This window comes from Oryx dammah, unplaced genomic scaffold, assembly GCF_014754425.2.
Source record: "Oryx dammah isolate SB20612 unplaced genomic scaffold, SCBI_Odam_1.1 HiC_scaffold_29, whole genome shotgun sequence".
NCBI lineage: Eukaryota > Metazoa > Chordata > Mammalia > Artiodactyla > Bovidae > Oryx > Oryx dammah.
Window position 1 is genome coordinate 41,437,888 of NW_024070213.1, and position 14,961 is coordinate 41,452,848.

The following is a 14,961-nucleotide window of genomic DNA, read 5'->3' on the forward strand; positions in this document are numbered from 1 at the left end:
CCAGTTTCTTCATGTAAAATTTGGGGATCAGTAATATTTTCCTGGAGATATATGTGTGTATGCATATGTGTGTGTCTGTCCCCTAGGCTTGCTGGACAAAGTCAAATGGGATAACTAAACTTATAATATTTGTAAATTACAGGTTATTAAGGGGAGCCATTCACCCTCAGCTTCCATGCTAATTTCAGGCTGTTTTTACTTTTTTCCTGGTCTACAGTAACTTTCAAACTAGTTTCCCTACATGTTCCCAAGGCCATACTGCAATAGATTGATCTTAATAGATGTCATATCTAATGATATCACTCCACAGCCTGAAAACCTGCATTAGATAAAATAAATCTAAACCCAGTTTGACATTATTACACCAGATTGTGTTTTAGTTTCTTGTTTGCTTTGAATGCAAATATCATGTCTTATCTTAATATTGACACATTTTTACCCTGCAGTGCTCTGGTCCTGGTCATCAGTAAATATATTAAGGGGTTTCTTCTGTGTTTAATATGAAGAGGAACACATCTTATTTTCAAGTAATCTTTTTTTCTCCCCTTCCACATTAATTGCTTACTGAAAGCATGTTCTATGGACTCAATTTTGCCAGAGCAAAGGAGATCTATTCAGAGTTTGGTTTCTAATGAAAGAAAATACCATAACCTAGTGAAAAATTAAAATTTTATTTTCTTGTCACCCTTCTACATGTGGAGTCTTTTGAGTTCAAAGGAAATGACATTTATAGTAGCCTTATTATGGGATAGTTTCTGCTGAATCCATAGTCATTTAATATAGTGTTACTTAGTGAACCTCTTTCTTCTTTTGAAAATCTCTGGAGTTATGATTTGATAGTGTGACCTGACAAACCCTTGTAATGACCAGTCAAAGTAGATGCCATCAATCTGGAATTTTCTTGCTTAAAATTCTGCTTGATTTTTTTTTTTTTTTTTTTTTTTCTGAGTAGATTGGTGGTCCTCAGACTTTACTGGAAAAAATTGGGGATGTTCTTAAATACATATGCCCAGGCTGTGGTCTCGAAATTGTGGCTTCATAGTTGGAGTGGTGTTTAGGATTTCCATTTTTAATAGCATCCCAGGAATGTATCTAATGCAGGTGATATACAGGCCACACTTTGTAGAGAAACGCTGCCCTTAGTGAAAGTTCTGTATTACCTTGAGTTTTTAGACTGGCTAACCTAATTTTTAAATCTTTCTTTAAAAACCTTTCTCATTACAGAAACAGAAGATCTGTGGGAGCTTGACTTTGCAGCATCACATGCTAGAACCTGTTCAGCGCATTCCCCGGTATGAGATGCTCCTTAAGGACTACCTAAGGAAATTGCCCCCTGATTCTCCGGACTGGAATGATGCTAAAAGTAAATCCCCCCTTCCATTATGGGATAATTTAATGGCCAAGTAGCATTGTGATTTCAAAGTGAAGTAGAAGCCACTTTAGTAAAATATTGGTGCCAGAAAATAACCTCACTGGAAATTGTTATCAACACCTCAATTAGGCAAGCACTTTTGAGCCCAAATCATAGGTTTAGAGCAATGCAAATTACATTTCTCATGCTGGTTTCACATTAGTGATTAACTCTGAAATATAAAACTGTAGTCTTAGAGACATCTGGCATAGCAATACACAATTACCTTCTCACAGGAAGAATACAACCATTCAGAATTACTAGTGCTGCTGGTTAATTAGGGGGGTAGATATACCAAGAAAACTAAGATGACATTTACTATTTAAAAATAGCCTAAGCAAAGTGATTTCTCTCTACTTTTTACTAAGATAGAAGAGAAAATAATGCTGTTTAGTGTCAGCATTTTCCCTCAGAAACCTTTATTCCTGTTCTACTCATTGTCTTTTTTTTAAATTAGATCATAATGAAAGACTTTTTAGGACCTAAGCATTTCAATAAGATATTTGTTTTCTTGTGTACTTTTGAAAAAATCAGTTAACTGTGTAGAATGAAAATTTAACGTGGATTGGTAATCAACATGTACTACAACTGCTACTAAAACCAGCAGAACTAGTGGTAAGATTGGAAGTTGGATTACTATTGCTACTTCTCAGACTAATCTCTTGGGCAGTAGCCCCAGCCCATCTTAACTTGTCTCCCTCTACCTTGGATCCTATATGAAATGTACTGAATTGCCCAAATCAGGATAATTCTCTAAAATTTAAATAAAAATTCCTTTTCTTCTATATTCAAAGGTTTAGACTTGTGCTAAGGTACCTATGTCAAAAGTGAGAAAGTTGAAATTATCTGATGGTCCAGTAGTTAAGAATTCACCTGCCAATGCAGGGGATACAGTTTTGATCTCTTGCCTGGGAAGATTCCCCATGCTGCAGAGCAACTAAGCCTGTGTACCACAACTGTGAAACGTGTAAGCCACAACTACTTACCCATGCATCATAGAGCTCATGTTCCACAAACAAGAGAAGCCACAGAAGTGAGAAACCCATACAGCACAACAAAGAGTAGCCCCTGATTGCTGCAACTAGAGAAATCCTGCACACAAAAACAAAGACCCAGGGCAGCCGAAAAATAATTAAATAAATAAAAATTTAAAACTAGAAAAAAAAGACTGTGCAGTGAGAGGGGTAGGGGCTGGTGGTCCCCACACCTCCTCCCCCCTCTCCAAAATGAGAAAGTCGGCAACATAATAGGGTATTTTATTGCTCTTTGATTTCCCATTACTACTTATACTAACATTCTAAGGAAACACAGAAATACTTTTGGAAACCTAAAAGTAGAAGGGAAAGCAGCAAAAGTGCATTTTGTTCAGCAGTAGAACAAAGAAGACAGAAAAGTTAGTTCAGAATGATGAGGTTGTTGTGATACCAGAATTAACCCAACCAGTATTCATAAGATAGAAAAGAAAGGAGGAGAGCAGGGCATGATGGAGGATTGAGAACATTCCCTCAGGTTAACCCAGCAGGAAGCCTCAGCTTCCACCTTCGACCTCTCTTCACCAGTAGTCCTGGAGCTCCTACCTTGCCCATATCAAAGCTCCTACCTTCCCCATTCCCATCTCTCACTACCACTTGCCCTAGCAACAAAACCTTCCATCGACATTGGCAGCAGAAAATTCTCTTTCACCTAGATTAGAACTGTGAGTGTGTTTTCCCAGAGAAAACTGATTATGTTTGTTGGTTAATTTACTTGCAAAACTAGTTAAATACTTACTACTGCTGAAATGTAGAGCTTTTGAGTCAGAAGACTTAGTTTCAAATTGTAGCCCTTCAGTATCATAATCTGTGACCCTACCCAAGGAACATCACTCTCTACTTCTTTCATCTGTCAAATGAAGCTTATGTATTTTCCATTTAGGGTTGCATAAAAATGAATTGATACAATATATATGAACACCCCTGACAAAGCGCCTTGTAACAAGGTATTGTCATGATGTTTGCTATTTTGAAGATTCCTAATGAATTAAATGTACCTGTGAGCCTAGTCACTATATATGACTTTTTATGAGTAACTACCTTTCAAATTCCAAATCATGTGCTTACAAATGAACTTTGGAACTATCCAATTAGTAAATGGAAATTGCCCCTGCTTTTATTGTGTGTCTTTGGTTTCAGATTCCTTATTATGCTATATATTACTCAGCTATCTAGTAATGTAGAAAGGACAAAATATAATTACTTTTCTTTTTTCCTGTTTAGAATCACTTGAAATTATATCTACAGCAGCAAGCCATTCTAATAGTGCAATAAGAAAAATGGTAAGTACTTTTCAGAGGAAATGGGAATCTTTTAGTTAGATAATTGTTAATAATGTAGTCTAATATTATCTACAGTTTTGGACCAAAATGAATTGACACAAGTGAACAAAAAATATTGTTTATAAAATGTTTAGAACTATCTGTGATTATCCTCTTCCCTCTTCTCCCAGGTTTTAATTTGCTCTTAACTCTGATCTTTATACTTAAGTTTATGCTTAGTTCCAATCCTTTCTGAATTGTGTATATTTTAGCTGCAGTCATTGATTAAAGGCATTAAGATGAAATCTCCTTATATTTGATCTTGCTATGTTTTATTTTAATTTCCTAGGAAAACCTAAAGAAACTCTTAGAGATTTATGAAATGTTGGGAGAAGAAGAAGACATTGTAAATCCTTCAAATGAATTAATAAAAGACGGACAGATCCTCAAACTAGCTGCTCGGAACACATCAGCACAAGAACGCTACCTTTTCTTAGTGAGTTTTGTAGTATGAGAAAGTCTCATAAGAATACCTCATAACACTGTTATATGTATCTTGGAAAAGAAGGGTGCTTGCTTGCTCACCTAAGCAATTATTTCTAATCTGATTTAGTCAATACTGTCTGGATTCCACATCAGGGAATGTCCATAGTAACTGAAACTTGTTCTTTGAAGGACACAAATCTGTTTTTGAAGTATTTTTCTGTGTACTTATCATGTGTAATTTATTTCAGTAACACACAGTGAAGATAAATTTAATGTTTCCTTGAAGATCATAGGCATCAGTGTATACGTGGGGAATCACTATTTTAATTATTTCTGTTTAAAGAAATATATAGACAAAGTTGTAAAACTTGTGCTTCAAATGTCTATGTAAAAGTACATGAGTTTGCTACATAGTTCTTTTTCGCTGTAGTCACCCCCTGTCCCTCTCTTAACTTCCTGGAAATGACAATTAGTCTAGAACTTCCTGGAGAAGGAATGGCAAACCACTTCAGTATTCCTGCCTTGAGAACCCCATGAACAGTAGGAAAAGGCAAAAAGATATGACACTGAAAGATGAACTCCCCAGGTCAGTAAGTGCCCAATATGCTACTGGAGAAGAGTGGATAAATAACTCCAGAAAGAATGAAGAGATGAAGCCAAAGCAAAAACAACACCCAGCTGTGGATGTGACTGGTGATGGAAGTAAAGTCTGATGTTGTAAAGCTCAATATTGCATAGGAACATGGAATGTTAGGTCCATGAATCAAGGTAAATTGGAAGTGGTTAAGCAGGACATGGCAAGACATTTTAGGAATCAGAGAACTAAAATGGACCGGAATAGGTGAATTTAGTTCAGATGACCATTATATCTGTTGCTGGGGGCACGAATCCCTTAGAAGAATGGAGTAGCCCTCATAGTCAATCAAAGTCCGAAATGCAGTACTCGGATGCAATCTCAAAAATGGCAGAATGATTTTTGTTCATTTCCGATGCAAACCATTCAGTATCACAGTAATCCAAGTCTATGTCTCAACCACTAATGCCAAAGAAGTTGAAGTTGAATGGTTCTATGAAGACCTACAAGACCTTCTGGAACTAGTATCAAAAAGATGTCCTTTTCACCATAGGGGACTGGAATGCAAAAGCAGGTAGTTAAGAGATACCCGGAGTAACAGGCAAGTTTGGCCTTGGAATACAAAATGAAGTAGGGCAAAGGCTAACAGTTTTGTCAAGAGAACACACTGATCATAGAAAACACCCTCTTCCAACAACACAAGAGAAGACGCTACACACGGACATCACTAGATGGCCAACACCGAAATCAGATTGATTATATTCTTTGCAGCCAAAGATGGAGAAGCTCTATACAGTCAGCAAATACAAGACGGCGAGTTGACTGTGGCTCAGATCATGAAATGCTTATTGCAGAATTCAGACTTAAACTGAAGAAAGTAGGGAAAGCCACTAGACGATTTAGGTATGAACTATATCAAATCCCTTATGATTATACAGTGGAAGTGAGAAATAGATTCAAGGAATTAGATGTGATAGAGTGCCTGAAGAATGATGGACAGAAGTTCATAACATTGTATAGAAGGCAGTGATTAAAACCATCACCAAGAAGAAGAAACGCAAAAAAGCAAACTGTTTGTCTGAGGAGGCTTTACAAATAGCTGAGAAGAAGAGAAGCTAAAGGCAAAGGAAAAAATGAAAGATATACCCATTTGAATGCAGAGTTTCAAAGAATAGCAAGGAGAGATAACAAAGCCTTCCTAAGTGATCAATGCAAAGAAATAAAGGAAAACAATAGAATGGGAAAGACTAGAGGTCTCTTCAAGAATATTAGAGATAACGGGAACATTTCATGCAAAGTGAAAGTGAAAATCACTCTGTTGTGTCTGACTCTTTGCGACCCCATGGACTATAGAGTCCATGGACTTCTCCAGGCCAGAATACTGGAGTGGGTAGCCTAGCCCTTCTCCAGTGGATCTTCCCCACCCAGGTATCGAACTGGAGTCGCCTGCATTGCAGGTGGGTTCTTTACCAACTGAGCTATTAGGGAAGCATCTTCACACAGAGATGGGCACAATAAAAGACAAATGGTATGGACCTAACAGAAACAAAAGATAATGGGAAGAGGTGGTAAGAATACACAGAAGAACTATAGAAAAAAGTTCTTAGTGACTCAGATAACCATGATTGTGTGATCACTCACCTAGAGCCAGACATCTTGGAGTGTGAGGTCAAGTAAGCTACTGGAGGTGATGGTCATGCAAAATGCTGGGCTGAGTGAAGCACAAGCTGGAATTCAGATTACTAGGAGAAATATCAGTCATCTCAGATATGCAGGTGATACCAGGCTTATGGCAGAAAGCAAAGAGGAATTAAAGAACCTCTTGATGAAAGTGAAAGAGGAGAGTGAAAAAGCTGGCTTAAAACTCAACATTCAAAAAACAAAGATTATGGCATCTGGTCCCATCACTTCATGGCAAAAAAGTGAGAAAACAGTGACAGACTTTATTTTCTTGGGCTCCAGAATCTCTGAAGATGTTGATTGTAGCCATGAAATTAAAAGACGCTTGCCCCTTGGAAGAAAAGCTATGACCAACCTAGACAGCATATTCAAAAACTGAGACATTACTCTGCCAACAAAGGTCCATCTAGTCAAAGCTATGGTTTTTCCAGTAGTCATGTATGGATGTGAGAGTTGGACCATAAGAAAGCTGAGCACCAAAGAATTGAGGCTTTTGAACTGTGGTGTTGGAGAAGACTCTTGAGAGTCCCTTGGACTGCAAGGAGATCAAACCAGTCACTTCTACAGGAAATTATTCCTGAATATCATTGGAAGGCCTATGCTAAAGCTGAAGCTCCAATTCTTTGGCCACCTGATGGAAAGAACTGACTCATTGGAAAAACCCTGATTCTGGGAAAGATTGAAGGCAAGAGGAGAAGAGGACGACAGAGGATGAGATGGTTGGATGGCATCACCGACTCACTGGACATGGGTTTGGGTGGACTCCGGGTGTTGGTGATGGACAGGGAGGCCTGGCATGCTGCGGTTCATGAGGTCGCAAAGAGTCGGACACGACTGAGTGACTGAACTGAACTGAACTAGGACTTACTGACAATAAGTGCTCTTCTTGGGGCATCCAGGCCTTTATATTTTAGTCTCTATTAATTCCAGTTCCTTTCTATATCTAATGATACAATAATAATCATAACAGCTAACAATGTTTAATAATAAACTAACCTTGAATAATTGAATAATAGCTCAGTAAATTTTAGCTATTTCTGTGATTGTTATCCTAGGCAAAGAAGCAGTTACACTGATAAAGAGGCTGCCCTGTGACTGTCACGTGATGCATTCTCAGTATGTTAGTCACGTCTGACTTCTCTGCTGCATGGCAGTCATGTCACGAGCCTTGGTATGAGTTGTTGGGGACTAGAGGATTCTGATTGCAGCTTCCCTTGAAAGACAAATTTATAGGAACTAACTGTCATGCAGAGGGTGTTCATGATATCTCTCATTTTTAAAAAAGAACATTTGGTCACCAGGCGATCAAACATTTCTAGTGCAAGTTTATAGAACTCAAGAAAATTGAAAACATGCCCACACAAAATTTGTACACGAATGTTCTGAGCAAAATTATTTATTATAGCCCCAAAGTAGAAACAACCTAAATGTTCATCAGTTGATGAATAGATAAACAATTTGGTATACCTAGTCACTGGAATATTATATGGCAGTAAAATGGAATAAAATACTAATATATGCTCTGTGGATAAACTTTGAAACATCGTGTAAGTGAAAGAAGCCACTCACAAAAGGCCACATTGTATGATATGATCTCACTTATATGAAATGTCTAGAATATCACTTACTACTTACAGAAAGTAAGTGGTGGTAGCCTTGGGCTGGTGGGGAGAGGAAAGAGGCACAGGATTCCTGTTTAGAGTCATAAAGTGTTCTGAAATTAGTAGTGATGGTTGTACAACTTACAGCTATATAAAAACCATGAATTATACTTTTTAAAAGGGTTTTTTTGAATTATATCTCATAGCATAATTTTTATAGATAGTTTCCAAATTACCTATAAAAAAATCTTCATTTGGGCTCAAAAGAAGAACTTCACCTTTCAGAGGTTTTATAGAGACCTAAATGTAAATCAGGGACTTGTAATATTTTATTAGGGTTCAGAGAGCTGTTTACTTAGAAATATAGGTTTGGTTACTTGGATATGGTGCTGCCAACACATCAGAAGATGATTGCCATTGAAAAGATAGTTATACTCACAGATCCCAAAAGGCAGAGGAACGCCACACCAAGGGCTTCATGAAAAAGTACCAGGGTTGGTCAGAAGGCAAAGGGAGCAAGCAGACCATGTGGGCAAGAACTTTTAGTTTGGTTTCTGCAAGAAGGAATAGGCAAGGCAGGGAAAACATGCTTAGAATTTACTGGTTTAAATCATTTCATTAGGCTGTGGGGCACAGGGACTGTTGCCTGGTACCTAGCCTTAGGGTTCTTGGAAAAGGGGAATACTGGCCCAAAGTATAAGAACTCAATAGAGAAGGTGGTTGGGGTGTGGGCTCTGGGTCTGTTAGTTTAAAGTTATGCTTGCACGTGAGTCACTCACTGTCTCAGAATTGAGTAGTCCTGAGAGGGAGTATCACTTCATGGCAAATAGATGGGGAAACAGTGACAGACTTTATTTTGGGGGGCTCCAAAATCACTTCAGATGGTGATTGCAGCCATGAAATTAAAAGACACTTACTCCTTGGAAGGAAAGTTATGACCAACCTAGATAGCATATTCAAAAGCAGAGACATTACTTTGTCAACAAAGGTCCATCTAGTCAAGTCTCTGGTTTTTCTAGTAGTCATGTATGGATGTGAGAGTTGGACTATAAATAAAGCTGAGCGCAGAAGAATTGATGCCTTTGAACTGTGGTGTTGGAGAAGACTCTTGAGAGTCCCTTGGACTGCAAGGAGATCCAATCAGTCCATCCTAAAGGTGATCGATCAGTCCTGGGTGTTCACTGGAAGGACTGATGTTGAAGCTGAAACTCCAATACTTTGGCCACCTGATGCGAAGAGCTGACTCATTTGAAAAGACCCTGATGCTGGGAAAGATTGAGGGCAGGAGGAGCAGGGGACGACAGAGGATGAGATGGTTGGATGGCATCACTGACTCAATGGACATGGGTTTGGGTAGACTCCAGAAGTTGGTGATGGACAGGGAGGCCTGGCGTGCTGCGGTTTATGGGGTCGCAAAGAGTCGGACACGACTGAGTGACTGAACTGACTGACTGAGAGCGGGCAGTCCTCCAATGTCAGCAGGGCCCCGAAATGTTAGAGCATCAGAAATCCACATTAAAAAGACATGCTTAATACCTTTTCTGGGCAAAATGCCTGGTAGTCAGTGTCTTCCGTTTGTCTTTACTCTACCTTTAGGTGCTTAGGTAAATTTCCTTCCCCCTCTTCAACATTAGTGTTACAGTTTCTGTAGTTAAACTTTAAGCTATATGTCTACCAGTGGTCTTGGTTTAATGTTCACATTTGAGAATTATTGTGGAAATAGTTTGGGATTGAATACCTTAATACCGAGCCAGTATAAGAAGCTGCTTGGAGCACAGATGGCACAGAGCCTTGAGGGGATGCAGCAGTAGTGACTTTGAGGAAAGCACGTGAAAGTACCTCTCTTGTTCCAGTTATCATAAGTTATCAAACATGTCATTCTCCTTTCAGGAGAATGAAGTTCTACAGTAGAAATTTTAGGAAAGCCTTATCCATCTTTTAAAGACCATCTTAGAAGCATTTCCTGTGATGTTCATTTTTTCAGTCCTCCCCATCTAGTACTGCACTTGTAGAATCTCTCTTCTCTGCAGTACACATTTATCCCCATGGAGCATCTTACTTTTCTTATATGCAGAAACTTCAGAAGTAACTTTTTATTTTCCTTTCTCTCTAGAAGTAAAATGAGGGCTAGTTTTCTATTTCTTACTCTGAAGATATTACATTTGTAAATCTGAAAAGCCAAATTTATATTTAAAATTTGATTTCGGCTTTCAAATGATCTTCATGTGTTTGCATTGTTTTCTTGCCTCCTCATTATGCTTTTCACGTTAATGTAGGGCACTCTATTGAGTAATCACATCTGACATCTGAAAGTTAAAAAAAAACCACTAAATTCTCCCATAGAATAAGAGATTTTATTCTTGGCTCTTTGGAGTTCTAGTCCTTATTTCCTTGTAGCTTTCGACTGAGTCATTTTATATACATATATGTATATATGTACACATATATATTTTTCTCTTGACTAATTTAAAACTTTAATATAGACCAGGCACTGGAAATTTTCTCCAACATTATATTTTTACATTCTAAAGCAAACTTTAATGAACTGTCATGAGTGGGATATAAAATTGAATTGTTTCAGTCAGATAATATATTTTAAGAGAATTGAAAGAATCAAGGAACACTGGAGATCAAGTAGGTGAAACCCCCTACTCTTTTAATAAAATTGAGATTTTCTTCTAAGTTTTGGCACAGTCTAGCTCTTCTACAGCTTGCCAGCCAGAGAATGCTTTATCAGTAACTACTTCTGAGCTATGGGCATGGAATAAAAAGAATCCCTTTCACTGAAAGGGAAAGTCAGTCTACTTGGTCCAACAGTTGTTATAACTTCCTCTTTTAGTCCTAGCAAAAACCCAGAGAAGGTGATGGTGGCTTTTGCCATAGGAGCAAGATTCACAGAGGGAACAGGACTAGCTATTTAATTCTTCTATGTATATGACATAGACTTCTTTGTAAGCATTATCACCTGCACCTCTAAGTAGAAGAAGAAGGCTATTTATTAGGTATATTGTAACCTGAGTTTATATAATATATAATATTGACAATTTAGAATGTGAAGTCCCACTTAGGAAGAATAGGGGAAATGTAATCCTGAAAGCATGAAAGGGAAAGAGAAGCACATCATTATAAGATAGTCTGTCATCTTTTCTGAGCATAACTACCAAAAGCAAATGCTCAGAACTTCCATATTCATGGGCTTGTGTTTCTATAAGATGATAAGACTTTGTCGAACTTTATCCATCACATTTGAGTATGTGTATCTGATAACTCAGAAATTTCATTCCTTAACATTACATTTGTCACTCAGTTTGCAGAAAAATTTGATTGTTGTTGCTGTCTTGAAAGTGTGAGTCCTCTCCATTTTGGTGGCTGCTTTGTAGCCCTGCCGCACTGTTCAGATGTTGCGAAACCCCCTCCTGAGAAGGCCTTGATAGAAAAGAGAAAGAAATAGTGGCATGAACAGTTAGCAAGCAAGGTGTTGCCTTAATCAAGCTGCAGTGATGATGATAACCTTTAAGAGTAGTTTCAGATCTCCAGATTTTGTGTACTACAAGGAGGCTGTGATTGCCATACTTAGAATATAGTGGGCAATTAATGGTAAAGATGGATTCTATTCCCTTCTAGAAATGTGAATTTGAAATGTTATAGTTAGGTATATATGATAAAAATGTATTTGGTTACCTCTTATTTCCGCATTATCCAGTGTGGAAATGAAATTTATGACAGTGGTTATAGGAAGTTAAAAATAATGTATGAGGAACAACTGGTTAAAAAATTTACTTTCAGAATGAGTACAGTGGACATTGTCACATAAACATGTTGAAATGTTTTAAATATCCATCAACATTTCTTTGATGTTTGGAGCTAAACAGAAGACCTGGCAGAACAGGACATTATTCCTCATTTAATCCTCTCAGCAACTTGTGACTTTTACAGATAATGATCCTGAGGAATGAGAGGTTACATAAGAGGTTAAGTTCTTAGTAGCTTTTGTCTTATAAAAAAAATATATTTAATCTTAGAAACAATGTTAGAAACAATAAATATGAAGTAGGAAGAAAATTATGGACCTTCTTTAGTAATCTGCCTGCAAGTTAATCTAGGTACTTAGAATTTCATCCTTTTGCATAATTTAATATATTTAAAAGTTAATTAAATGCCCTCCCCAAATCATTGCTTGGTAGTAATTAGCAGGGGCTGTTCATTATTGACTAGAAATGAGGCAGTAATTTGATTCAGTTTCAAAATAAATTCATTTTAAGTAAAGACTTTTTACTAAAATAGATGACTTTTCTATTAATTCATACATGATGAATTCTTATTGGAGATGGGTGACAATATAAAACAGTGACTTTGTTTTTTCCAGATGATTTACTGTTCTAACCCATGCTCTAATAAATTTAAATGAATAATGTACCTACTTTTTAAAATTTTTTATTTATTTTTTAATTGAGGGATAATTGCTTTGCAGACTTTCATTGTTTTCTGCCAAACCTCAACATGAATCAGCCATAGGCATACATATATCCCCTCCCTTTTGAACCTCCTTCCCATCTCCCTCCCCATCCCACTCCTCTAGTTTGATACAGAGCCCCGTTTGAGTTTTCTGAGCCATACAGCAAATTCCTGTTGGCTGTCTATTTTACATATGGCATTGTAAGTTTCCATGTTACTCTTTCTGTACATCTCACCCTCTCCCCTCTCCCCATGTCCATAAGTCTATTCTCTATGTCTTTTTCTCCACTGCTGCCCTGTAAATAAATTCTTCAGTATCATTTTTCTAGATTCCATATATATGCATTAGAATAATGATATTTATCTTTCTCTTTCTGACTTACTTCACTCTGTATAATAAACTTAACATTAAGCACATTGGTAAAAATAATTGCTAAATATTGCTCTTTTCCTTTAACAGCTATTACAGACTTGTTGTCTGAGATACAACAATTATAAATTTTATTGTCTAAGGGCTTCAACTTATGTGGCTGAGAACTTCAGTTTCTGGTATATAGAAGATCCTTAATAAATTGTTACTGAACCTAAGTTCTTTACCTCATTTTCTTACTAGTATAAAAGGATTTATTTACTTAAATATTAGCAAAATATTTATGAACCAACAAAGGAAAACACATGCTACATATTTTATAATTAATCATTTTGATATAAGCAATAAAAGCTCTATAGTATAGAAATAATTTTTTCACAAAGAAAGCATGATATTCCCTGGAATTTTTGCCTTGGGCTACTTTCAATGTTGTTCACTTTCCTCTGCCTTGTTTTCCTGTTTTTTTAACGTGTATTCCTCTTTCTTGCAGTTCAACAACATGTTGTTATACTGTGTGCCAAAATTCAGCTTGGTGGGCTCTAAGTTCACTGTTCGAACCAGGGTAGGCATCGATGGAATGAAAATTATAGAGACTCACAATGAGGAATATCCACACACTTTCCAGATATCTGGGAAAGAGAGAACACTGGAACTGCAAGCCAGGTAAGAGAACCATTCCTCTCTCACAACTTTCCAAAAGCTTCAGGTTAAATCGTAGGATACAATAATTCTGAGGCCTTTTCCCAAGCTTGGTTGAACATAAATGGAAAGATGTAAGCTCTTGAAAGTCAGAAATTGTCTTCCTTTTTGATTCCTGGTACCTAGGATACTGATCTTTCAGACAGTAAACATTCAATAAATTAATGTGGCTGTTGAGATTTACAAGGTGCAAAGAATGAAGTTGTTGCTTTCAAGCCAAAGTTTCAAGTCTTGGAGGAAAAATGTCTCTCCTAACCATTTTCCCCTCCGTCTTTCCTTTTGGTTCACAAATGTTTATTGATGTTTATTATTTCATGATAAACGTTGAAGCTTTAGCAATCTGTCCTTCAGAGACTCTGCATCCATAGGACTTAATGGCAGTTTGGTCTAGAGAATGACTGGGGGAGGCATTTTGGAAAAGCTAATTCTCCTGCCACAATTGATGATACATAAAGGGGGTCATTTGGGGTGGTAGTAGCCTTTTGCAACCAGGAATTATGGAAGGGGTGGCTCTTCTTATATGCTTTATTGAGTAGGAGAAAAGAGCTAGAGATCTAGCATCCATCCTTCTAGCATAACCATGTTTGGAAAGAAAAAAAAAACCTGAGAACCACCTGTAGTAGATCACAGCCACCTCATGTGTGAACCTCTAGAAAACATAATGCTGTCAGATCTTAAAATATCTGCTTTAAGAAACTATCATCCTTTTATCCTATAAAGACCAAGCATGGTGAAAATTGAGATTGGCCAAAAGTTCTGTACAGATCAGAAGGTTAACTACTAATCCCAGCTCTAATAGTTCTGATACCTTAGAGCCTTTGGAGAATCAGAGAGCCCTTGTGTTCCTTTCTGTGTGGTTCTGGCTGCTCACGTGAACTCATCCAAGATATTTGTGCTTATTAGTAAGGCGCCTGCCAGGCTACAGTCCATAGGGTTGCAAAGAGTCAGATACAGCTGAAGTGACTTAGCATACACAACTCTGTATGAGCTTAAACTTCATATTTTCAAAAGAGAATAAATTATTTTAGTATGAATTTGTGCCCAGGGAGCAAGGGAATGGTGAATACAGATATGGAACATGTGTCAGACTAGGAAAGTTTGAAGAAATACCTCGCCAGTTCTTTGATTTTCCACAGAAAATATTTAATGAACCTGCTTTGCTTAGGGAGCTTCCAGGAGGGTTCTCTGAGGATTAGGAGGTGGAATTTCAAGCATGAGTTAAAGTGGTGAAGGACTTGGCCTTAAATGTTACAGTTTTCCTACTTTATCATGGTGAGATTTGGACCCCAGCTGTCAAACCTATGAGAACAAATGTATGTTGCTGTGCGTGGAAGCTCCTGACTGAAGTCTTATTCAGTGGTTGACTTACTAAGTGGCCCTGGTAACAAGGAA

The 14,961-nt window shown here is 37.5% G+C and overlaps 1 protein-coding gene across 3 annotated transcripts in view; it reads left to right on the top strand.

Moving 5' to 3' along the window:
• The window catches only part of LOC120858545 (FYVE, RhoGEF and PH domain-containing protein 4), a 151,983-nt gene that overhangs the window by 119,002 nt on the left and 18,020 nt on the right, over window positions 1–14,961 (top strand). For all 3 annotated transcript variants that reach the window (XM_040234672.1, XM_040234673.1, XM_040234671.1), the window contains exons 8-11: window positions 1,225–1,363; window positions 3,667–3,725; window positions 4,054–4,200; window positions 13,361–13,533. In XM_040234672.1, coding sequence (XP_040090606.1) covers window positions 1,225–1,363; window positions 3,667–3,725; window positions 4,054–4,200; window positions 13,361–13,533 — 518 coding nt within the window. The remainder of the gene's footprint in view (window positions 1–1,224; window positions 1,364–3,666; window positions 3,726–4,053; window positions 4,201–13,360; window positions 13,534–14,961) is intronic.